General features: G+C 43.4%; 3 protein-coding genes across 5 annotated transcripts; 1 reads left to right on the top strand and 2 right to left on the bottom strand.

The window, feature by feature from the left end:
• Positions 1-149: 149 nt before the first annotated feature.
• LOC118425457 (putative N-acetylated-alpha-linked acidic dipeptidase) lies at positions 150-10,241 on the bottom strand. The gene is made up of 18 exons (XM_035834281.1): positions 9,913-10,241; positions 8,758-8,911; positions 7,956-8,084; positions 7,350-7,475; positions 6,584-6,761; positions 6,058-6,148; positions 5,639-5,734; positions 5,264-5,349; positions 4,897-5,016; positions 4,468-4,550; positions 3,739-3,802; positions 3,145-3,212; positions 2,665-2,756; positions 2,336-2,426; positions 1,814-2,066; positions 1,315-1,396; positions 1,095-1,187; positions 150-513 (listed from the first exon to the last, which is right to left on the bottom strand). The coding sequence occupies exons 1-18, from the start codon at positions 10,137-10,139 to the stop codon at positions 321-323; spliced, it is 2,226 nt and encodes a 741-aa protein (XP_035690174.1). The 5' UTR covers positions 10,140-10,241; the 3' UTR covers positions 150-320.
• Positions 10,242-14,319: 4,078 nt separating this feature from the next.
• On the bottom strand, positions 14,320-23,099 carry LOC118413210 (hematopoietic prostaglandin D synthase-like). Of its 3 annotated transcripts, none has more exons than XM_035816435.1 (6): positions 22,978-23,099; positions 18,897-19,046; positions 18,280-18,372; positions 15,535-15,647; positions 14,991-15,086; positions 14,320-14,550 (listed from the first exon to the last, which is right to left on the bottom strand). In XM_035816435.1, the coding sequence occupies exons 1-6, from the start codon at positions 22,985-22,987 to the stop codon at positions 14,386-14,388; spliced, it is 627 nt and encodes a 208-aa protein (XP_035672328.1). In that variant the 5' UTR covers positions 22,988-23,099; the 3' UTR covers positions 14,320-14,385. The 3 variants fall into 3 exon arrangements, with proteins under 3 accessions (XP_035672328.1, XP_035672336.1, XP_035672346.1); XM_035816443.1 differs by lacking the exon at positions 22,978-23,099 and adding an exon at positions 21,033-21,167; XM_035816453.1 differs by lacking the exon at positions 14,991-15,086.
• Positions 19,190-23,125, top strand: LOC118413202 (retinol dehydrogenase 13-like). The gene is made up of 6 exons (XM_035816422.1): positions 19,190-19,303; positions 21,055-21,195; positions 21,621-21,812; positions 21,995-22,276; positions 22,662-22,884; positions 22,999-23,125. The coding sequence occupies exons 1-6, from the start codon at positions 19,258-19,260 to the stop codon at positions 23,096-23,098; spliced, it is 984 nt and encodes a 327-aa protein (XP_035672315.1). The 5' UTR covers positions 19,190-19,257; the 3' UTR covers positions 23,099-23,125.
• The last annotated feature ends 1,120 nt before the right edge of the window (positions 23,126-24,245 follow it).

Genomic DNA, 24,245 nt, shown 5'->3' with positions numbered 1-24,245 from the left:
TTAAGAGACTGTTGGCCCTTTCAGTTCATTAGAGATATGTCAAGCTTACTTCTTTCCAAGGCAAGTCTACATACCCAGGGTACCCTGCCAAGCTACTTGCTACATGTACGTCAATTTCAAAACTTCCAATCTCTTTAGGTTAGCCACTGAATACATCCATGTTGCGCAAGTCTCTTGAATTGCTTAGAATAAAAGGAAACATAGTACATTTAGTCAGGCTATTTGGGACAAGCATATTGTCTCTGCTTTTGGAACAGGTACATCTGAATAAGAGTCAATTTGAATCCTTTCTAAAATTAAGATTCCTGTATATTTGCTGTCTAGAACAGGTTGTTGACCAAAGTGTTGGCTGCAGACTGTACGGTGAAGGTGGTAACTGCAAGCTGCTTCCTCACAACCTCCCACCGCGCTGCCTGGTCAGCTGCACGGTCAATGTCAAACAGGGCATCAGCCAGCCCAGGGAAGGACTGTCCTGCGTAGGTGTTGACATTGCTCGGGGCAAAAGCCACATGTCTGCAGGGTAAAGCATGTAACCAACTGTTAATCCACATGGCCAGACAACAACTCTGTTGTTTACATGCAGATTTAGGATCCCGGAAGTGGTAAAGAGCACATGTAGCTGCAAAGGGTAAAAATCTTATAGTCTTAACTAGGAATCCAAGGAAACTGTGTACTGCCGATAAGTTGGGAAAGTCAAGATGTTTAAGTGGTCCTTATCGTAATGAAATGATATTAGTTATGATTTTATCAGCACTAGGCCACACCAATTTAATTTGTTCTTGGATTTAAATTTTTTTTTTAGATAGCTCGGTTGGGCAAAATTGTAAGATAAAGGTCTTCATTCATTCATTCATTAAAAAAACCATTTTAACTGGAAAAACATAATGATAATGAAGCCTAAGGTCCAGGTTTGTGCCTTGGTGCACTTAATTTGATGGGGCAAATACAGCCACTGTCATATTCAAGTTTTGCTCCCTTTTGCTTTAAAAAATCCGAGAACAAAGAAATGAAATTGGTATGGCACTAGAGCACTGGATAAGCAGATTGCTTCCACAATACCTTTACATCTATAAACTTTACTATTCATATTTTACCTGAACCACGGCCTATCAGGTAGTCCCAGTGGGTCGATGAAGGCACCCTCCAGCTTCATGAGGCGATCGTTTACAGCACGCACCGCAACGGGACTGGAAGTAGTGTGGGACATTTGTGTTAATTTTGTGTTTCCTGTATCTGAAGTGATGTACGTACAACTGAAGACAAAGTAATTATGAAGAAATCTAAAGGCATTGTTGTTCTTAGATCTCCACTCACTTTGATTTGTCCACACTTTCAAGGGTTTGGTGGAAAGTTGTAGTAGCCCTGGTGAAGTTTGACACTGCCGACTCAAGGTGTTCTGTATGGATATATATATATATAGAGAGAGAGACATCTTAATTTCTTACTACTATTGCAGGGAAAGTTTGGAAACGGGACAGTCTGAGTGCAGTTTACTTTTTGATTTTTTTTTCACCAAAGAGCAGGATGATTTCGTTTGCAGCAGCATCCACTTGCAATTGTACTTTTTACATTTAAAAGTTGAATGAGACAGACTTGATTCATGAGTAGCGGAAATGCAATGAATTCCAATGGCTTTACAAAGAAAAACAACTTCATGTTTTTGTTGTTTTTTGTGATTCCACTGTCAAAATGGGACTTATTAACACTCGTTTTTAGTTTTAACTGTTGCGAAATTCAATGAGCAGAAAGGCTGGCCTTTGTGCTATGATGGTTTCAGTTTGAGAAGAGCCGTTTGTGTGCCGATCAGACTAACCTAAGCCGATATTTTGCGCGCTCAGCCTGGAGCCGTGCTCCTGTCGGAGCTCGTCCATCATCTGCTGCACAGCCGTGGCGTAGTCGCGCACATCCAGCGGCAGTACCAGGGCATCCGCTAGGGTCACCGCCATCTGCCCCCACAGCCGGCCCACCGCCTGGTGAACGGTCCAGTCAGGGTCGATGAAACGATCTTGAAGATCAAATGTCTCATAGGCAGAGTGGTACAGAGGATAGCCACCCAGACCAATCGCCTGGAGAAAGAAAGATCGTCACGCTACAGTTTCAAACTTCTAGACGGACATGTCCATAAGGAATGAAACCTCACAACTTGATGCAAGGAGTAATGTCCTTGCTTTATGTGCAGGGGATCTAGACGGACGTTATTGCCAGGTTTTCTCATGACTTTAATAGGTTGCGTGCAGTCGGTTTCACTTGGTATAGAAGCTTAATTTTGTCTGAAAGGCGTGTGAAACATTAGCCGCCTCTCTCAACGCATCCTTACGCTTATACAGTAACTTACGGGGTCTATGTCGCTTGACATGCTGGATGCCGCGATGCCGGCATGCTGGAAAAACGGTGCGTAGTCGCTCCCGGAGCCCAACTTGTTGATTCTTGAAATAAAGGCACCATTTTTTAATGTCCATGACAAAATTACAAAATAGCCAGCATTAGCCACGAAGTAAAAGTGGAAACAGCACGCAGCAGTAAATGAATTTCTCTCTGAGTCTTGTTGTTAATACATGTAGTAGATCCAATATACATGTAATTAATGACCACACTTTTCTTCCTTACTAGTAATAACAAGTACGGAGATGACAAAAGTCTTAATCCGCATTTTAATTAACTTACTTCGGGCGACTGTCGGGATTGCCCTCCTCCTCCGGTCGCTTCGTCCGCCACGTGTCGTACAGGGTTTTGCTGGGCTCATGCGGGTCAGGCACCTGGGATAGCATGTGTAAAAGATTGAACTTGCACCATTACTTGACGGATAGAAGCCTTCCGTCCGACAACCTGTAACGAACGCTGCCTGGGTGAGGAATTTGAATACATAAACCAGACTGACACAATGAAGGTCATCAGATCTATAACTTCGGTAAACGTCATTCGTCAACAAGTGAAAGAACCCTAATCTCCAAGCAGATCTTGTTGTGGCATAAGATATCATCAGCTTGGGAATGAGTTTAGCCGGCAGAGGAGTTTCATTCACCACCGAGAAGGTGGTGATAGATAATGATAGATAATGACAAACAAGGATACATTTTGATCTTATGTACAAAGTGCAACTTATGTGCGGGCATTTTTTTGGTATAGTTATAATCGCATCGTCACCTTTTTCGTAGCGTCTCGTATCATGTTGTGCAAGAGTGGACTCGCCGCTACCGACAGTGAGAAGTTTCCTGGGAATGATAAATTTTAAATCATTACCGAATTAGCATGTGACAAAAATCTTACTGGAACTCCTCACCGACAGTACCTATAGTATAGAACTCCGTAATGTGTTCTCAAGAATTGCGCCATATGATTATAGGTTAGTCACTTTTTAAAATTCTCTGCCGCTGCTTCAATTGCTTTGCAGGGACAAAAATTAAAATACCATAATGTTGATAGTGGTTACAGACTACACACTTCATAACTTTCTTTTCTGCCCGTGTGTGTAACTAAAGCTAGGGAATCCGACGGATTTTGGGGCACGTAGAACTTTACGTGCAGCCGCGGCAAAACTTTGTGTGCCATCGGGCTGCAGATTTGCAGATTGTACGTGCATGTACGGGCGACGCGCCTGCCCTGTACAGCCTGAACGTTTTCGGAAATACGTGGCGGACGTGGCCTCCAAAAAAACGTACGGACAAATTGGAAGTACGGCGGGTTGTGCCCTTAGCTTAAGATATAATTGCAATCATGACTCCTAATGCTATGTCTCACCACTTGCCGCAGAGTCACAGTTGAGGTATGCTACCGTCCGTTCTTGAAGACTTTTGATGTAATCCTGAAAACCAAGACGAAATCCACGATTGTATTATTTGCATTTACACTTATATTTTCAACACTATGATTAATACTATAATCCTTCATGTAAGTCACATTCAATCTATGACTTGCTTACTCTCCAAGAAGAAAGGTTTAGCTCCGGCTTTTTTTACATGTTGTATGCCTTTTGTCCGGCTTTCTATTTTATACTGTTTCCTTCAGGTCGCCAGTCAGTCGGGCCTTTCTGCTACTAGTAGCTTATGCTTATCGAGGCACTTTTCAAAGAACAATCCATGTTGCTGTGAAAACAGATTGTTCTCTGTCAATGTCAATGTTGTCAATGTTTTATTTATTAAGGTTCTCGCGGGCAAACACACATTCACCCGAATTTTGACCTTATTACACACGTCAGGCTTACCGAAGCCACACAAAACACATAATAACAATAGCTGCATACAAACAACGACTTGTAGATTCCAGTTAACATTTGCATAACATACATAATAGATAAAAATCAACGTACTGGAAAACGGTACCGAGTTACAAGCAGTACAGATAATAGCTAACAACAAGTGTTGATGGCACTACTGTGTAACCTTCTTGTTGTATAGACGGATGGCGCTATGGAGGAAGGACTTGCTGAGTCTTTTAGTACGGGCGTTTGGTAAACTGTGAAGAGGCTACCTCTACAAACTCCACAGAGCCGATCAGTCCCTCCTCCTCTGCTCCCCAGCTGCCGAACACAACAGTGCGACGTGGTCTCCAGCCTGGGAAATCAGCACGTGGTTATCCTGTATCAGTCCTAATCAATCTTTCACTTCTAATCTAGTATTTTCGATGAATGAAGGACAGAAAAAAAAATTAGATACTAGTAGCCTAAGCCACCTGTCACACCGAAGTCTTGTCTTAATCTCCAACCAGACCCAACGGTAGCATACCATAGTATCAAAAGCTGCCAGAAGAGTGAAGCCGACCAAGGGGTGTGTTTGGCTACCGGAGTGGCGGATGACTCCATTGGCCAGCTTTACTTCTTAGACAGCTTTAATACTATTGATACTACATGTATATTATGCCACTGGTAAATCTGCCTGAAGATTATTAGTCTTGTCTTACCCTCCCTCTTGAGTTTGCCCATGGCCCTGGCCAGTTCCAGTATGACGGCGGTCCCGCTGGACGGGTCCACGCTGCCGTACACCCAGGCGTCATGGTGGTTCCCCACGATCACGTACCGGTCTGAAACATTACTTAAACATTTCTCATGTGCATTTTGCTATACGCAGCCGGACATTTAGTTGATATTGACACGCGAGGTGAAAGATCTCGATTGTACTTACATGGCTTAGTAAATGGCGGTGTCCTTATGATACAGTTTTTATCTATCAATGGCCTCAGTGAACTATCGATGACCTTTGAGAAATATGTCTGTAAAACTAGATGGCAAAATCAACGATGATTTCTGTATCATGCATTGCTTTCTGACCTGGTTCGACGGCTCCCCGAATGGTGCCGATGACGTTGTACGTGGTCCGCACCTCCCTGTCTTGGTTCACCACAAGTCGCACCGTCCTGCGAAAAGAATCATCTCTAAGAAATTCGAGATCAAAAGTACAAGTTCTTTATCAAGTTCTTTATCTGCTATATTCCTGCTGCATGACAGAGATAAAGTCTTGGCCGTACTAAATACGATTGGAGCAGTAATGAAAAGTGTGACCACAGGAGTAGCGAATTTGGTGACTTAGTCAACAGGTTTGGGTTTTACCATTGTCAATATTGACCGACGAAGATCATATCTAAGTCGACAAGTACTTATTACTTAGCTTATGTCTGCATAGCATATACAGAATGTATGGCGTACCTGCTGCTTCCCTGACCCGCATAACCTGGTCCTAAGTGGTAGGTTATATCCAACCCGCCCTGCCAGTCAACGGGAGCTTCAGCGCCTGCCATATTTCTGAAAAATGTCATCATCCATTATAGTTGGTTATATAACAAACCACACCTTAGGGTAGCATGAATTCTTGATATGTTGCTCATATGAATCGACGACTAAAACTGATACTAATACATACAACCGTTCAAATGCTTTGAGTAAACCATGGAAAGAACTCAAAGTAATAATGTGCTGCGAAGTTCGTCTGAGTAGGAGCAGGCGAGACTGTGGATCGTCTACCTCGTTACGAGCTGCAATGAAAGTGGCTTCATATCTATCGTATGATTATACAGATAGATGCCCATGTCAAAAGTGGCGACAACTTTTGCCAAAGGCAGACCCACCTCAGTATTTCCACTGCAACTCCGTAGCTGATAGGATGAACAGGGATGGTGGGAAGGCCTGCATCTTCTACACGTAACCGATAGGCGTACTCTGTCAAGAAAAAATTAATTAAAAAGTTAATTTCTATCTCGCAACATATCCTTCTTGTGAATTTGACAGACGGAAAGTTCCACTGACGAGATTTTGTGAGAACTATTCTGTTTTACAGCCCTATTTTGTGTATCACGATATTTCTATAAGAATCTCCACTATTAACTAAGTGACTGCAGCGGGCATCATTTCTTCGATTTGACGATAAACAAGCTATGCGCCATACATAGAAACATCCTGATAAATATGCCGTGTTGATGTTCATTATTATCTTTCTTTCGACCAACCGTTTTGGACAGGGAAGTGTGAAAGGATCATTTACTCACTTCAGTGCTATTTGGACAATGATTATTATTTCAGGGTTGTCGTCTTCGGCAATTCTATACACTGGTATCCCTTTAGTTAATTAATGATGATTAGGAACAAGAACCACACCATTAGCTGGATAGAAAGGCGTCAGGACGTCTCCGGTTAGCTTCACCGTTCCCCGCTGCACGCCCGTGCTCGGCATCATCCAGCCGTCCGGCCACACAGCCATGCCGTCCGCCACGCACTGCTCAGGGTCCGAGTACAGGATCAGACCGGCACAGCCATACTGACTGGCCTGTTTAACCTGGGTGGGATGGTCACAACATGTTAGTCATTGACTAGTCTGTGTAACACAAACTCTGCTGTCCAGGGCTGTAACTAGCCCCGCCCCACCCGGCGGAGATTCAATCAGGCTAGTCATTGACCTTCGAGAGCAAACTACATGCATCTACGCGTACATCACAGCTGCAGGCACCGTTTACTCAAGGGCCAACGGCTAGCCAAACAAGATAGAGACTGTAAGACTGTTACACACCGATGTAAACGCATCACAAGGTTACATAAAAGTGTGTGCCAATATCAGTTCGGGCACGAACGTTTTTATTTAACACGGCTTCGTGCTTCCTATGTGTCACATCTGGCAGTGAATTGAGTCAGACTTGAGGATTAATGAACATTTCGTTGAAAATGGGTTTAAGGTTTGTACCCTATATTAGCACATCTCTTTGTAGTTAGCACGTGTTTCCAAAATAATTTTTTTCAAGGCTAGAAAAATGAGGTAAATAACCAATTCTATTGAGTCCAATAAAGAAGAAGGCAACCGACCAAGACGTGCGATGTCAAGAGAATTTAAAACTCATACTCCATATATTGTGAATGAACCACTGCTGACCTTGTCCCCCCTGAATATCTCGCCATATCTGGCGATGCAGATCTTCCCAGTCACGTCCACGCGCAGGTCCCTCACCAACGTTTGGAAATCTTCAGCCCGGGCGAAGTTTACATACACCAGTTCACCCTACAGACAAACGGTATAGAACGAGCAAGTCCTGTTAGTAAAAAAAAAATATCTGCCCTGTCTTCAATGAAAATTCTGTTCCTATCTTGATTTTGTAAAATTGGCAGTTTTGTCTTTAAAACAATTACCATGGTTACCACACAGCTCATAAACCTGTCACGTATACATTTAGTTAATCAAATTCATAATTTGTCGATCAAACGGAAGAAAAGAAGGCTATCAAAGATGACATACTTCTTCCCCTTACCCATACGGCTTTCAGGCAGACAAAAATAACATTACTGGAGATGAATGGCAACGTTGAATCGTTTATATGAGGAAAACACACAGACGGACAGAGACATAGATAAACCAAACCAAGCCAAACCAAGACCGCATAATCAATCACTCCATTGGCATGTTGGAATACTGCAGGGAAAATCGCACTTAATAGTAATTTCCAAAGTATCAAACAAAGCCATCTATTTTTATGAACCACACCTGAACTTCTCCTGAGGCTGAGTAAGCGTTGAACGGTGGTTCTGCCTCGGGATCGTCCACCCCGGCCTCCTGTTGCTGGGACTCCACCACCACTGTGCCGTCAGGCTCCAGCAGCGAAACGCGGCTCGGCTACGGGTCGTCATATTGAAAGAGAATTAAAGATATCCACAGGAAATATAAATGTCCAACCTAACTGCTGTATTAAAAAAAAAATCATGGGTCAGTGGCAAGTGTGCAGATGTTGACACACTGACAGCACCAAATCCGTAGGTGTTTTGGCACCTTAAGACAGATTAGCCGTGAGGCTCGGTGGGCGTCCCTCCACCGCCATGGGGGCAGAGGCATGGCGAGTATCGAACTCAGGACCTACTGATTCTGATTCCAACGCTCTAGCCGTTGCGCCACACAGATACTTCTGTATTACAACAGCATTAGAATAGATTACCAGTATACTGTAGTTTTGTACTCATCATTATCGCTTTACTGTACATTTCCGATCATGATATCACTCCATCCACAAGACTAGGTGTTTTGTATTTTACGAACAACTTGAGGCAGTTCTGTTTCGCTATAAGGAATGTATCAACTACGATAAACATGGGGCTCCTCATTAGCCACTGCCCCCAAAGTCATGCCCCCAGTGATGCACATAGGTGTATAGACTGGACATTTCTCATTACATTTTTACGCCTTCGTATCTGTGCGTTCATTGCAATTAATTAGCCTTCGAGCGGGCACGAAGTTATCTTCATATGGCTTCATCTGTAGATATATCTGAGCAATACATGTATATATTTCCTACCCTGTCGGGTTCCCTGCTCGGGTACGCCAACAGCACGTCGTACGGGACGAGACGGGCGGAGTCCAGCCCGTACTCCAGCCACCTGTCCCGTAACAGCCGGGCCACCCCCAGGTCCATCTCCTTCCCGGCTATGTGCGGGCGGGCCGTCAGCTCCCTGAGATTTAAGAAGCGGTAACGTGGCTCTTATCAGTAAGGAGTTCATCGTGTATCTTCTAATTATCTTCGCCAAGAAAAAAGAAAGTCAACAGAGGAGTCAACGGAAAAAGTCAACAGAGGAGTCAACGAAAAAAAGTCAACAATCATGCAAATTGATAATGCAAAATCAATGACAAACTTTATAAATCCACTGCAATCCAAGACATGACTCTCAGACTTCAACATAATGCAGATCACAAAAATAGGAATGTTTATGAATATCAATTATGCAAAATTTACAACGTTTCAAAACAAGCAACCTTCATAAAAATCTTGTTTATTTGGCGAAGATATGTGTTCGTGAAACTCTAGTTGGTAATAGATTTTTTTCAACATATTTTCCAACAATTTAACGTTATAGTACAATGAAATTGATAAAGAAGCAGTGGAGATACGAACAACCAAAGTTATTTCCAAAACTTTTTGCGCTGGGTTTGCGACAGCGAGCTGGATTGACGAGAGTGAAAGTCCAAATATTCTTGTGACTACTTCTTTTCAGATTTTGACCAAGGTAAAGTTGACATTGCCAGATACTGTCTGGAAAGTCACCAAATCTGGTTAAAGTTTAACTGTCGGTCTCTTTGTGTCAGTGTAACGGTCTCCCCGAGAGTTCAAAATCTTACTACAAGTGAGCATGGGACAAATACTTGCACGGTGCGCTTAACCCAATACCTTGGCCATTTGCAGTCAAGTGAGACAAAGCCTGAACATACGTACATTGGAGTAACATTGGACATTGGAGTATAGTCGGCATACTTAACGAACGTTAGTGAGTGACCAAGGTTATGTCTGTCTACAGTGCAAGTGTTATCCTCGCAGTCCCAGCGATGGCCATTGACAGGGCTGGCCAGTACTGATGAGGGTAACGCGTTGTTAGAAGAGGTCACACCTGTTACTGGCCCATAGTGGACCACGATGCTTTCACAGAATGAATTGTCGAACAAGAAAAACAACACAGACCTCAGGTTGTCCCTGATATTGCTGGGCGTGACCTCACGTTGTAGCCGTGCCGCGATGCTCGGGTCTCCCTCCTGTGTCAGGGCGGCAGACCATGGCGTCCCGCTCTGGGGAATGGCGAAGTAGCCGATGATGATGCCTAACACGAGTCCTAACACCGCGCACCCTGCCCCCAGGAGTAAGAAGGGTCTTCTGCGTACGCCCCTGTATCCAGACGTGTTCTCAGCCATGACTGTTCCTCACGTATCCTGGCAGGACGCGTCGTCTGGACAAGGACTGTTCCACAACTTCAAGTTTGAACGGGGTGAGTTTGAGGGGACGACGATTTTTTTTCATCTGCTAATTTCAGAAAGTCTATGTTTATATATACACTACCTTAACCTACTTAACAGCTCACATCAATAGTCAGCCTGTGATAATAGTAAAAAGTAAATAGTAAAGTTATAATAATCTTTCATCCTTCCTAGTAAAGGATGGAACAGTCTTGAACCTTTGCACTGGTGAAGGTAATGAATCTGTAGCTATGGACTATGTTACAATACTGTCAACTTGAAGTTCTGTCATACGGCTTGTATTCTGACAATGTGATATAGAGGCATATGAGGACATGGTATCTATAAAGTGAATGCTGTTAGAGTTGGAAGTTAGAATCAGTACCCCCCGGCATTGCGTTCTGGTGCTGTGCCCCAGTGGTGATGACCTGTAAATCGTTAACCAATAGCTCAGCATCTTCACAATACGAACATTCAACAGCGAAGTAAACGTTGACTGTTGACTGACCTGCTACTTCTAACGATATCTACGTAACTACAGACATGCGGCCCATTATAAAACTATAATGAGTCCGAATTCGAAAGTTTACCCCAAGCCGTACCTCGCATTAACTAAAAGCGTCAGGTTCACCAACATAAGCATTATCATTGAAGAACTTTCCTCTATATTTGGAATGCAAACGTACATATATGAATTCGTGGAAATATAATCCTTGTGACATTTCTCAGGGGGTGATTCGAGATGGCGAGAGGCATAGCAAACTAAAGAGGAATGTATTACCTTCTGAAATGATAGTATGAAAAGATATATTGAAAGGAAAAGGACATCCTCTAATTGGACAAAAATATACGTCAAATTGTCAGGCAGAACTGTAACGGATGTTTATTTGTTTATTTGAACAGTTTCGTGCACCACTTGGGGACATGAAGAATATCCCAATTGATTTATTCTGCCAACGTACCATTGATATCATGGTCAGAACATGAGGATTGGTTGCACTTTGATGCCCTTGTCAGTTAGTCAGCAGATTTCCTGTGAAACCGCTCGTTCACTAGCCCCTGTTGCAGTCTTCGAACGGGGCTGGCTTTTATTTTTTGGGGGGTCGCGATTTCCAACGTTGGCTAGGTTCCCTTGTGCCGGGAAAGGGAGTTGCCGTGAAAGCGGTTTGGCCCGGTCCCCATGTTTTCCAGCCAACGTTGAAAATCGCCCCCCCCCCCCCCCCCAAAAAAAAATACGTTCCCCGTTTGAAAAAGGGGACAGAGACCACCCCTTCCCACGGGGAAATCGTGGAAAAATGGCCGCCCCCAGGCGTCATTGTGGGGAATTGCACCGACGTTTCCCAGACTGCACTGCGGCTCCGGGGCCTGGGAGAAAACTTTCCCCGCAAAATCTCACTGAAAATTTATCTCAGGCAATCGATTTAAAATCGTCCTCAATCGGGCCTCAAAATGTCATCATCCGCAGGAAGACGCAAGACAAAAAAGCCTGCAAGGTATCGTGACGAGGATTCAGTTGATGTGGACTCTGAGAGCGCTCTGATAGCAAAAATGACGAGGGAGGTCGAGCGACTGGAATCGACCTTGCGGGACGACCTTGCATCGCTGAGTAACGTCATTTCGGAGGCCAACACCAGCGTCGCGTCAACCGTTAAGAGCAGCGAAGACAGTAGCGATGACACATCAAGGCCCTCCCTCAAGGAGTTGAGGGAATTGAGCAAGTTGCAACAAAGGGCAGCTCGTAAGCGCCACCGTGACAGCCTGCTCGGCGCCCCGGTCATGCATACCAGAAGCAGAGGTAAGAAGCTCAAGAGTGGTCTCACCAGGAAAGCTCATGACAAAGTTGTGCAGGAGGTGGAATGGGCGCACATGCATGTATTCGAGGACCCACCACCAACCCACGAGTCCCTTACGTGGAGCCAGTTTGTGTCGGGGGAACTTGCTGTCATTAACGATCCCCACACGAAGAAGCGTGAGAGGGAAGTCAGAATGGCCATGCTGGAAGATTTGATGTTAGACGTGCCGATATACACGTTCCAGGGCGTCAAGAACTTCTACAAAACAGTGCTCATTCACGTGGAGCGTGGCATCCTGAAGTTCAAAGATCCGCGCGTTCTCGACAAGATTTCCAGGCTCAAGCTGAAATACATGAAGAAGCCGCAGGAGAAATCCCTGCCGAAGCCAAACGCAGGCAAGTCTCCATGTTCTAAGTTCCAATATGGCCAATGCCCGCACAATTCAGATCATGAGTCACAGTTGCACAAATGCAAGTATTGCATCAAGTGGCGTCCGACCCTTCCGGCGGACCATCCTGCCTCCTCGTGCCCGTACAATGACAAGGACAAGCGCGACGCCTTGATGACTTCTCAGCAGAAGGAGGATTGACTAGACTGCCATCCTCCCCGGTCGCCGGGTGTCATTAATGTTTCGTCCCTGGCAGGATGCCCTAGTTCTCAAGTTTCCTTCTGCTCAACAACAGTTCCCAAGTAGGTAGGGACAGTTCACTACTCGTTGTGTTTTCACTTAAGTCCATACAGGACTACACAAATCCTAAATGCAATTATCAGATCAGGGACAGTTCCTTTCAGATGCAGATGCTGATAATCTCCAACAGCCCACTTCCAGTTCCCGAACTAGCATCGTAGACAATCCATATCATCCCACTGAACCTTGTCTTGGTCGTTTGAACGCTGACTCTACTCATGTCAATTGCCTAGCTGACCCTTCACGTGGACTGCGCACCTCAGTTTATAGTGCCCCACGGGATGACAGCGTCACAGCGTCGTAGATCCTCTGGTCGTCACTGCGGATCACTTACTTTCTCCGTTACGTGGATTGCGCACATACGTAATTGCTGATGCCCCGTCGCCGCACGGACCGCGCATCCTTGGCAACTCTCCTGACTCACCTGACACTCAGGTGTGCGTCGGTGCCCCACGTGATAGCGAGCTACACAGCATAGTAGATCCTCCGGTCAAGTCTACACACAAGGCATGTCACTTACATGAGTTGGTGTACTCGTACGGTCAATACAACTTCCAAGGACTCCGTATTCCCGTCCAGTCTAATCTCATCATACCGCTTTGCTCTATCCAATTACCATGATAGATCATCTGTGACTCTCAACCGCGCAAACAAACCAACTAAAGAACTCATATACGCTTACCTACTCTATCGTCTACTCTACCGGTGTTTGGCCCGTGCTTCGCCGGATTGGCCGAAGTTTGGTCATTAAAGACTTCAAACTGCTGCCAAACACCGGTCTCCGACTCCCTACCTGTCTCCCTTAATCTGAGAGGTGTAATTATGGTAGAATGGCGCCCCCAGGCGTCATTGTGGGGAATTGCACCGACGTTTCCCAGACTGCACTGCGGCTCCGGGGCCTGGGAGAGAACTTGCACGGCAAAATCTCACCTCCACCCGCCCAAGCTGGCAACACATTGAACTCTAGGACAGTTATCATAATCTCACCTTCACATGAGGCTCAAGCAGGTTATTGTTTCGAAGACATTATTAATCGCAGTAACCCAGGCATATGGCTCACCCTGTATCTAGGCAAGTCATTAGTATATAGCACTTTATTGTTAGGTCTCTTGTTACGGCCTGTAATATTGTATAACCAGGGGTAACCATTTTACATGGTTCACCCTCTATGCAGATAGGCATTAATAATAATATAGAGCAAACCTCTTGTTAGTTATCTTGTTATAGCTCTTATTGTTAGGTCTCTTGTTACCGCCTGTAAGATTGTATACACAGCAGTAATCGTTTACATGGTTCACCTATTTCAAGATAGTCGTCAGTATAGAGCAAAATTTCTTGTTAGGCATCGTGTTATAGCTCTAAGCTATTATAATTAGAAGTAACACCCTTCATATGGTTCCCTTTGTATCTAGGATAGCCAGCAGTATACAGCAGCATTGCTTATCAGGCTAGTCCATATTATAGTTTAGAGGGCACATTTGGTGGCCTACAGGATATGTTAGATTAGGTCGTTAATAGTTTAGTCTCTTATTTTCGAAGTTTTGCTGACAGCTCGTTTTAGCTGTTGGCCGAAGTTTGGTCATTAAAGACTTCAAACTGCTGCCAAACACCGGTCTCCGACTCCCTACCTGTCTCCCTTAATCTGAGAGGTGTAATTTAGAAGCCCCAAATGATTCGGCCTCCTGAATGATTTTCCTCCAGCGTACGAGCAGTTCCTGCAAGATCAGTGTGGAGTGTCGGGGCGTTTGGCTAGCCACTTTGCAATCCGCTCGTTGGCTGTGACCGTGTCCATGACCTTGGAGAGTTTGGGGAGGTCATCAAGAGCGCCCGGTAGCACCGCGAGGACCTTCGACGTGACGTCATAGAACACCAGGTCAGCCCAGGTCAACTGTGAAATAGACGGAAAATGTTAGGGTCCTTAAAAGCAACAAAAAAATGCGTCCAGCAATAGATCTAGACCGAACCGGACTGTCCATTACAATTAGTATTCATTTCAATTGATAATATGACACGTAACAGTTCGACCATCGGTGGAATGAGTAGTGGCTGTAAGTTCGTCAAATATTTGCATTTCATGTTTTTATATTGCATGTTTTGACTGGGGCTATGGGATCGATCTATTGCACAATGTTTAGTCGAACAAAAACTGAACAACAATTCCGAATTCGAAGCTGCTGCGGATTCATTTGTACACTGTAAAACATTTTAAACGTTTTCTTATCTGCCATCACGATAACTAAGTCTTTTGATTGCTGATGTCGGATATAACGTTATATATAACGTTATAACTTTATATATAAAATGTGGTATCGTAATAACAATACTCACGCTATCGCCAACAAGATGACCTTGCGGCCCGCAGAGTTTTTCGTACTTGCTGAGGAAGTCGGGAGCAAAATCTGCAAGTTCTTTCTTGCACTGTTCCTATGGTACAGGGTATTTTAATGATGAAGTTATTACCTAAAACAAGATGTATTGTTTGCTTCATTCATTTCAAGGATTGTCAAACATCCATGTCGTCACAACAGTCAAGAGCAATACTGGTGGATTTGGTTTATTCATTGTGACCCCATAATTTGAATTTCAATTGCCATAAAATTTTACTCTCCATGCAGAGGTTAGGCTCCGGCCTAGGCCGCGAGACATCAAAGCGATACAAATAGAAAGCCCGATAAAAAACGCCTAAAACGTCAAAAATAGTCAGTGACAACTTCTGTCACATAGCAACATCCATTAATACATACACCTTGCAGAATACTGCGTCGTATCTGATGAGATTGTGCTTTTATGATTATTGGTGGACTTTCTAAGTTAGATACAGACGACCATTCACTGACATCGCTCTTGACTCCATGAACACATAGTTACGTACCTTCCTGTCCTCAGGTGCCTTCCGGATTACCGCCTGCTTGCCTCTGAGGTCGTCCAGTCCGTCCACCAGCATGTCGGCCTGCGCTTGCTCCAAGATAGTCTTCCCTGCGAGACCTACATGCATACATTCATACATACATGCATACTCTTATTGAGTTGTAGCATTATCACATTTTCGCTTCCAGTGCGATCTATCATCCATCATTACAGTCAGGTCACATAGTCCAGTTCCTGATGCGATAAAGTTCTTTAGCGAGACCTTGGGAAGAGTATGGTACCGAGTATGGTACCGAATTACACACCAAATCTGCTGCTAATATGTCTTTGAACTTAACATTCACTAACAGAAATATTGAAGAAAACGAGGCCTATAATCACAAAGTCAGTCTTTATCACTTGGTATAGAACGGTGAGACAAGCACAGCAGAAGACGGAGGAGAACGGCCCGACATGATCGCACCGCAAGACACAAGAGTAACTAAGGTAAGGTAATTACCTCCATGAAATGTCATGGAGGTTATATTTACCTCCATGAAATGTCATGGAGGTTATATTTTACGCCGCGTTTGTCTGTGTGTGTGTCTGTGTGTGTGTAAACAAGATAACTCAAGAACGGCTGGGTGGATTGGTTTCATACTTGGTGTGTTGGTAGGGTGTGGTGAAAGCTGGAAATGATTAGATTTTGGGCCCCCTAGCGGCTCCCCTTGGTACTGCAGCGCAACTTCCGGTTTTGCTATCTTGGTGTTCTGAACATGCTATGGTCACGATTTTTGAGTATTAGATAGCTCTTGTGCTCAGGAAGAAATGACATAAGTTTGGGCCCCCTAGCGTCTAGTTTTGGGATAGCAGGGGCATTTTTGTAAAAAAACTTCTGAAGACGATAACTCAAGAAGGGAACACCGGATTTTCATGTTTTTTGGTATGTAGGTACCTTAGACAATGTTGTACAAGATAAAATACTAATTATGCAAAATAGGACCACATTTGCATAATTAATGAGAATATTCTATCATAGAAGTTTTTTTAATGTATCTCTCGTCTCAGACGGGATATTGTCGTGACATTCGGGTGGTAGATAGCTTTTAGCGTCATGACAAAGTGGGGCAAGTTTCAGTCCCCTAACATTTAATTGTGGAACTGCAGGGGTGTTTTTGTCAAGACACTCCAAAGAGGATAACTGCAGAAAGGAACGACGGATTGCCTGCATTTTAGGTATGCAAATAGCTTGGGCAAAGATGTTCATAATGATATGCATTTTATGCAAATGAGGAATTAATTTGCATAATTAATGAGGAAATCGTATAATTCCATTGTTTGCAATAACTGGACTTCGATAAATGTAACACTTGTTAATTATAATCGGTGGAACATATGCAGATATCAAATATGCAAATGAGGAACTTATTTGCATAATTCATGCAAAAATTGCAAATAACTTAATGATTGATGATCTGAATTGGGAATTTTACTTGTGACATGTGTACTGTACGTTATTCAATGATTAAGAACACCATGCATAAATCATGTTAATGTTAAGTCATTTGCATGAAATTAACAAAACCTTTAAATATTCATGGAGGTATGAGGTCGCCAAACTCTAGTTTACCCTGCGTTTGTGTGTGTGTCTGTCTGTCTGTCTGTGTGTGTGTAAACAAAATAACTCAAGAACGGTTGATTGGATTGGTTTCATACTTGGTGTGTTGGTAGTGTGTGATGAAAGCTGGAAATGATTAGATTTTGGGCCCCCTAGGTACTCCCCTTGGTACTGCAGCGCAACTTCCGGTTTTGCTATCTAGGTGTTCTGAACAAGCTATGGTCACGATTTTGAGGTGTTAGATAGCTCTTGTGCTCAGGAAGAAGCGACATAAGTTTGGGCTCCCTAGCGTCTAGTTTTGGGATAGCAGGGGCATTTTTGTCAAAAACTTCTGAAGAGGATAACTCAAGAAGGCAACAGCGGATTTTCATCATTTTTGGTATGTAGGTACCTTAGACAATGTTGTACAAGATAAAATACTAATTATGCAAAATAGGAGCACATTAGCATAATTAATGACAACATTCTATCATAGCAGTTTTTCAATGTATCTCTTGTTCTAGACATGCTATGGTCTTAACATTTAAGCGGTAGATAGCTTTTTGTGTCACGACAAAATGGAGCAAGTTTCAGTCCCCTATCATTTAATTTGGGAACTGCAGGGGCGTTTTTGTCAAGACATTCCAAAGAGGATGACTGCAGAAAGGATTGAGGCATTGGCATCATATTAGGCATGCAGGTACATTGGGCAAAGATGTTCATAATGATATGCATGTTATGCAAATGAGGAATAAATTTGCATAATCAATGAGGAAATTGTATAGTTCGATTGTTTTCAATAACTGGACTTCAATAAATGTAACACATGTTAATTATGATGGGTGGATTAAAAGCAGATACCAAATATGGTAATGAGGAACTTATTTGCATAATTTATGTAAAAGTTGCTAAACCACTTTATAATTAATGGTGGGAATTTTATTATTGTGACACGTGTACGTTAGTCAATGGTGAACAATACCATGCAGAAATTATGTTAATGTATCAGTCAATTGCATGAAATTTACAAAAGCTCTAAATATTCATGGAGGTATGAACTCTAGTTCTTTATCTGTCTAGATACCAAAGGCTATTAAGAAAACACGATGTCTCCCCCAATCGAACATTGACATTGTAAGGCTAGCAAATATTTGACGCGCTATTGCGACCTACCGGTCTCCTTGGCGACGTAGCGCGCTATCGCCATGCTCTGACAGATGGTGACCCCGCCCACCTCCAGCACAGGCAGCTGGCCCATGGGGGTGTCTGGGGGAACAAGAGAAATTCTCTCATGTCTTGAATTTTCACCTGGAAGATCACCCGTAAGAGAAATGGTGCTGTACGGGGCTCCTGCCAACCGAACTGAGCTGCACGTGGTCTCTAATTTTATTTTTTGGCTTACCAACGTTTGGTGGTTTTGTACTCAAGCTTACTTCTATTCAAACGACATCCCTCTATCCCGTTTTCCCCATGCCTACCACAGTCTGCCTTCAAAAACTTAGTTTGTCATTAATATCAAATTGAATAAGCATGACCATACCTGCTTCATTCTATCCTTATTCGACTGCATGGAAAATACATCGCCGTAAGAAAATAAGACGGAATTGGCCCCCGTTTGAAAGTCAAGGAGATGAAAATCTCCCCAGAGCCTGAACATCCCTGTTTCAAGGATGGTCCAAGCAGGGGGTATTAATATTAGTACTTGCCAAGGCGTCCGTTAGACTACCGTAAGATCCCACTTCCCCGCCCCCCTCCCAACACGCCACCCCTTAATACTCCTCGGGACATACTGGGCTTGAGACCAGGCCACTCGTCCCTTTGGATCCTGACGTCCTCATAGTCTACCCCTGCAGCGGCGAACACTAGTCTTGTTGGCTCCGCTCGCGCCCTTAGGTTGAAGTATACCAGCCTGTACTTAGGTGCCATTGGAATCCGGAAACCTGGAAGAGAAAGCAAAGTGATGAGGTCAATTGAGGACGATGACCTCTTGAAGTTCAGGTTCCGTGATTTACTATATCAGTTTGTTGAACAGGCGGACGGCCGGCACTGTAGACCCGGTTATTGTATTCCAAGCAAACTGTCGATCCTGTCGACAATTTTCACCTCTACAGTTGGCGACAAAAACTGGTGTTCACCTTGGATCCTTCTAACATGGGGCGTCTTTCCAGAATCGCAGCGATCGTAGTTTTGGCGTCAGGTAAATATGGCCACACCCACATCGCCCCCCCTCCCCCACAGTAAGATTACCCTGCGCATCCAGAACCATTTGATTCCACAATACAGAGCGTTAACGTTATATAGGCTATATAGACCTTTAAGTATTGACAAAACTCGGCATGTCAGCTCACAGAAGACGTTTTCTACTGCGATGTTGGTATATTTTTTGCACATGTTAGTTTACACCCGAAATCGTCACCGTCCGTCTGTTCAATGATGTTATGGCCGGAGGCTATCGACTGGATATTTTGTTTGTTTGAACGTTTGTTTATTCATGAAAGCTCAAATCGGCCTGCAGGCCGCTTTTCATAAAGGTCATGAGGAAATAGGCAAGGGTCAGACAATGTATATAACAGAGATGCAGTTTAAAGTCCTAATGAGTCTTATAACTGTGTAAGTTATGTAAGATAACGTTATAATCTTACATAACGTACAAAATACATAATAGCGAGAGACATGATTCCAGTCCATTCATTTCGGTCTTAAAGGAAGCCAGAGTTGGGGATGTGCGTATGTCTGGTGGTGACTGTTCCAGATGCTGGGTCCACTGTAGGCGATGGCTCTTCGGACCATATGATGCAATAAAATGGACCTTCTAATGCAATGCTATCAATGTAACCTCTGTCTAGGTCATAATATAGTTCACTAACTGGATATAACGTTAAACTGATTCAAAAGAATTGCTGTTACTTCCTGTCAACACGAATTTTTCACTATTGACAGAATGTTCCTATTAATAGGCATGGCAACAAATTATTACATTAGATTACCAGTCAAGAAACAGTGGTTTATGTCGTCCCTGAAGGAATATACATATTAGTATGTCACAGGTGTCCACCCTGATTCTTGTCCTTCTACTGTTATAATAATGGTGGACGTGCCGACTGATAATTATCTTATACCAGCTCAAACAAGAAATCTTTTTAAAAAAGCTGTGCCTTGCCGCGTATTTTATGTTATTTTGGTAAGATAGACTAGATTCTACGCTTAAAAATCCCGAGTTCCACATGTCGCCCCCCTCCCCCCCTCAGTATCATAATTTATGTCAGATGAATTATTGGCACATTAAACAGGTTTTGTAAAACTTTTTGACCCACAATGAATATGCATTATTTTTTATTACAAACTAAGTTCCTTCTGATGCAATTTGTGATATATATTTATATAAACATGGTGAGTTAAAGCGTAGATTTATTACGCTGGACCACATACAGTAACATGCGTCTAGAAGAGCGTTTTAATACTCGCCTGGAATGTACTATTGTCTAACTAAGCCATAAAACTCGGCAAGGAAAGAAGGGCCTTTGGAAGGGGCTTTGGAAGGGCTGGGTTAAAAGGTCCGTCCGTCCGTCCATGGAAGAAAGCTGGCGTAAAGCCTTGCCTGGCGGCAAGGCAAAAAGAACAAGAAACAGCCATGACTTCAAGTACATGTACCAGAGTTACCAACCTAGGATTGATGTGTTCAAAAATTCGTATTTTCCCAGAACTATCGTAGAGTGGAATTTGTTATCACCAAGGACAGTAGGGGTATCTTCTCTGGATAGCTTTAAAGAACGCTTGCAGATAGATATGCATAAGTTAGGTGTGACGGGTCGTTCGGTGTAATATAACCAGCTGCTGCCGCGCCGCGTGCCTGCGAAGTTGGTGTGTTACGCCCAACGGCAGTTATACCGGCTATATAGATACAGATACAGAATAATGTTGCTGACTGTTTCTTGTTTGTACTTGCAGCTGTGCTGTACGTGCCAGTACGAAGGTGGACAGCTGGAGGGGTGTGTGAGAGTCAGGCTAGGATGGACGGCAAGACGGTCATCATCACGGGAGCGAACACGGGCATCGGCAAGGTCACGGCCAGGGACATGGCGCAGAGAGGTAAGGAGAGACAAAAGGAGTAACTTGATTCAGTTAACCTAAAAATCTTACCTAGAGGAAGACCATTATCTGTCATAAAGATATATTAGGGTTGGACAAGTTTCCACTAGTCCAATTGTCCCGTGCAAGTGAAAGTGCAGATCGGGCAAGTGCATGTCCTACCACACTTGCCCGACCGAGCAAGTAAGATTTTTCAATGGGTGAGATTTTGATATGTATACATGTACTTGTTACATTATACAGGCATGAAATTAAGCATTGTTCAACACAGAAAAATTTAACCAATAGTAAAAGAATTTTATTACTGGAAGTGCTTAATGCCTACTATGCACTAAGCATCTGAGATAGAAGACACAAAGCTTTGTATATCTGAGGAAACAAAACTTGATGGAAATTATTCAATCAACTCTCTGCTTTTTCTCCAGGTGCCCGTGTCATTCTCGCCTGCAGAAGTCTGGAAAAAGCCGAGGAGGCTGCTAAAGAAATCCGCAGTCAGACGGGAAACAAGAATGTCGTCGTGCACAAACTTGACCTGGCGTCTCTGACATCAGTGAGACAGTTCGCAAAGGTGATCAATGATGCTGAGCCAAGATTGGATGTCCTGATTAACAATGCAGGTACGGCACAAGTTCATTGGTATGGTCATCCAAATGTACATATAACCGTTACATAGAATTGTTTTCTTTGTCACACAAAACTTCCTTGACTGAGTTTATATTTCTGCTTCTTGCTAAGATCCACATCTGTGTTATGTCACGTCCCCATATATGGACATAAGAAATATGATCCCTATGTGCAGGTGTGATGGTCTGTCCTAGATGGGAGACAGAGGACGGCTTTGAGATGCAGTTTGGAGTGAACCACCTGGGCCACTTCCTCCTCACCAACCTCCTCCTGGACCTGTTGAAGAAGACTGCCCCCAGCCGGGTTGTCACTTTGTCGTCTCTGGCACATTCTTTTACCAGTGGCATAGACTTTGACGACATCAACTATGAAAAGGACTATGATCGAAGGGAGTCCTACCACAGAAGCAAGCTTGCTAATGTACTGTTCTCCAGGGAACTTGCCAGGAGGTTAGAAGGTAAATAATGAACATAGTGTTCAACTACAAAAGCTTTATGTTGATTTTTTGTTGTCAGTAATTATGTAGATAATAGATCTCATTTTAATTAACTTGAAATAAAAACTCGCCAACATTTGGCTTGTACTGTTATGAAGAGTGTGAAATTAAAGTGTAATCACTACCTGATGTTTGAAGGAAACTTGAATGAATAGCCATTGTTTTTATCTCTGTGAAAATGGAGGTGTTGCTTCGAGTGTGTCTATGTGTATCTTTTGTGTTTCTGAATGTTTTGTGGCCAGCATAGCTTTGGTTTGTAAAAGAAAAGCTTGTCAGTATCAAAAGAATGTGATGCGGTGATCAAGATATATAATAGATTGTAAATCTGTTAAATTCTTCTGTTCAGGTACTGGGGTCAAATCCAACTCCCTCCATCCGGGGGTCATCTACTCAGAACTATACCGACATCAAGAGGACTTTGTACGTGAAATAGTTGGTACACAGGTGGCCAACATGATAATAGAGAGATTTTTTCGTATGATGGGAAAGACCTTGGAGGAGGGAGCCCAGACCACCATCTGTTGTGCAGTATCAGAGGAATGGCAGAACACAACTGGTCTGTACTTCAGGTAGGTGTCACCTTCGTAGGTGTTGACTGTGTGGTGATATTCATGTATACATGAAAAATTCCTGCCAAAGTAAAGCACGTAAAAGTGTCTTACATATTTCCATCCCCTGTGCAGTGACTGCGTGCCCAAGGAGCCGTCAGCGGCAGGCATGGATGACGAGGCAGCTGCCAGACTCTGGGACGTCAGTGAGAGGATGGTCGGACTCAAGTCATGACGTCACACAGAGAATGTCATGGGTTACCGGTCGCAAAGTACAAAGCCTGCTCCTTGAAAATTAGAATCACAAATGATGTGACTACAGAAATGTTAAAGAGCTATGCAATTCTGCTTATTTGTTTGTGCATTACAAGTTCCAGGTTGGATGGTAGGTTGAATTTTACCTTGGAGACCCTGTGTTATGTAAAGTACATTTGAATTGTACTGTAGAATGTGTGTCTGTTTGTGTGCATGTACATACTTCAGTGGCAACACGAGTAAGTTATACAACAAGTGAATTTTAAATGTAGTTTTTTGCCTTCTGAAATGTTATTTAAAAACATGTATTATGATATGGACCTTGCTTGCACAGATTACTGCTGAAGTGCAATGTAGTACATGTGGTTGCAACTAGGTTCCAACCCGGTGCTCCTCCACTATTTTCCTTTGTTGATATGATGATATTGTTATATCCTCTCCATTAATGCGTCAGGTCACATCTTACTAACAATGGAGTGAATGGGAGACGGTTTGGGATTTGGGGATTCCGTGCAATTACCCGAAGTGTGCGTTTATCCGAGGTGCAATTAACTGGCTTCCACTGTATCAGCTTTTTTAATTCTCTTCTTAAAGCAACGGGGATGCTACATATGCTGTTGTGCACGCTGGGTTTGGTACAAATAAACTATATATATATTTTTGTTTTGCGAAGAAATGTCTTACATTCTTTCTTTATTCAGTTCATAAAATCAATACACAAAATCTAGTGGTAAAACCTGTTCCAATACAAGTGATCACATCAACATTAAAAGGTTGTGTCGTAACCGAAGAAGTCGAGTTGGTACCGTAAATGCATTTAAGTTCGAGGGGATTTAATTTCGCGGTAGCGGGAAAAGGTACTTTTCGCGGTGGTTTTAAGTTCGCGGTAACACCGTAGACTACAGTCTAATACCATAATAGAAAAATATTCGCGGTGGATTTAAGTTCCCAGTGAAGTGGTCAACGCGAAAACCGCGAACATTAATCCACCGCGAACATTTCTGCATTTACAGTATGTTCTCGAGTAGTCATGGCGTCACTTCTGAGGATCACTGCAATCACCTTCTTGACTATTCTCCAAGCAGAGGTTGGGTTGTCAAAAAAAAGCTTAGACAAAGAACAGTTAT

Source organism: Branchiostoma floridae, chromosome 1 (genome assembly GCF_000003815.2).
Source record: "Branchiostoma floridae strain S238N-H82 chromosome 1, Bfl_VNyyK, whole genome shotgun sequence".
NCBI lineage: Eukaryota > Metazoa > Chordata > Leptocardii > Amphioxiformes > Branchiostomatidae > Branchiostoma > Branchiostoma floridae.
Note: the sequence above shows the minus strand (reverse complement) of the source record. Positions and strands in the feature narration are given on the sequence as shown.

Coding starts and splice junctions, on each gene's coding strand:
- LOC118425457 (XM_035834281.1), bottom strand. CDS start 10,139: ATGGCTGAGAACACGTCTGGATACAGGGGCGTACGCAGAAGACCCTTC. Junction 5,017..5,263: donor TCGGGGAGCCGTCGAACCAG/GTCAGAAAGCAA, acceptor GTAATGTTTCAG/ACCGGTACGTGATCGTGGGG. Junction 2,067..2,335: donor TGTCAAGCGACATAGACCCC/GTAAGTTACTGT, acceptor TTCTTTCTCCAG/GCGATTGGTCTGGGTGGCTA.
- LOC118413202 (XM_035816422.1), top strand. CDS start 19,258: ATGGGGCGTCTTTCCAGAATCGCAGCGATCGTAGTTTTGGCGTCAG. Junction 21,196..21,620: donor CAGGGACATGGCGCAGAGAG/GTAAGGAGAGAC, acceptor CTTTTTCTCCAG/GTGCCCGTGTCATTCTCGCC. Junction 22,277..22,661: donor ACTTGCCAGGAGGTTAGAAG/GTAAATAATGAA, acceptor TCTTCTGTTCAG/GTACTGGGGTCAAATCCAAC.
- LOC118413210 (XM_035816435.1), bottom strand. Junction 15,648..18,279: donor CTACGTCGCCAAGGAGACCG/GTAGGTCGCAAT, acceptor GTATGCATGTAG/GTCTCGCAGGGAAGACTATC. Junction 15,087..15,534: donor AGGCACCTGAGGACAGGAAG/GTACGTAACTAT, acceptor CCTGTACCATAG/GAACAGTGCAAGAAAGAACT.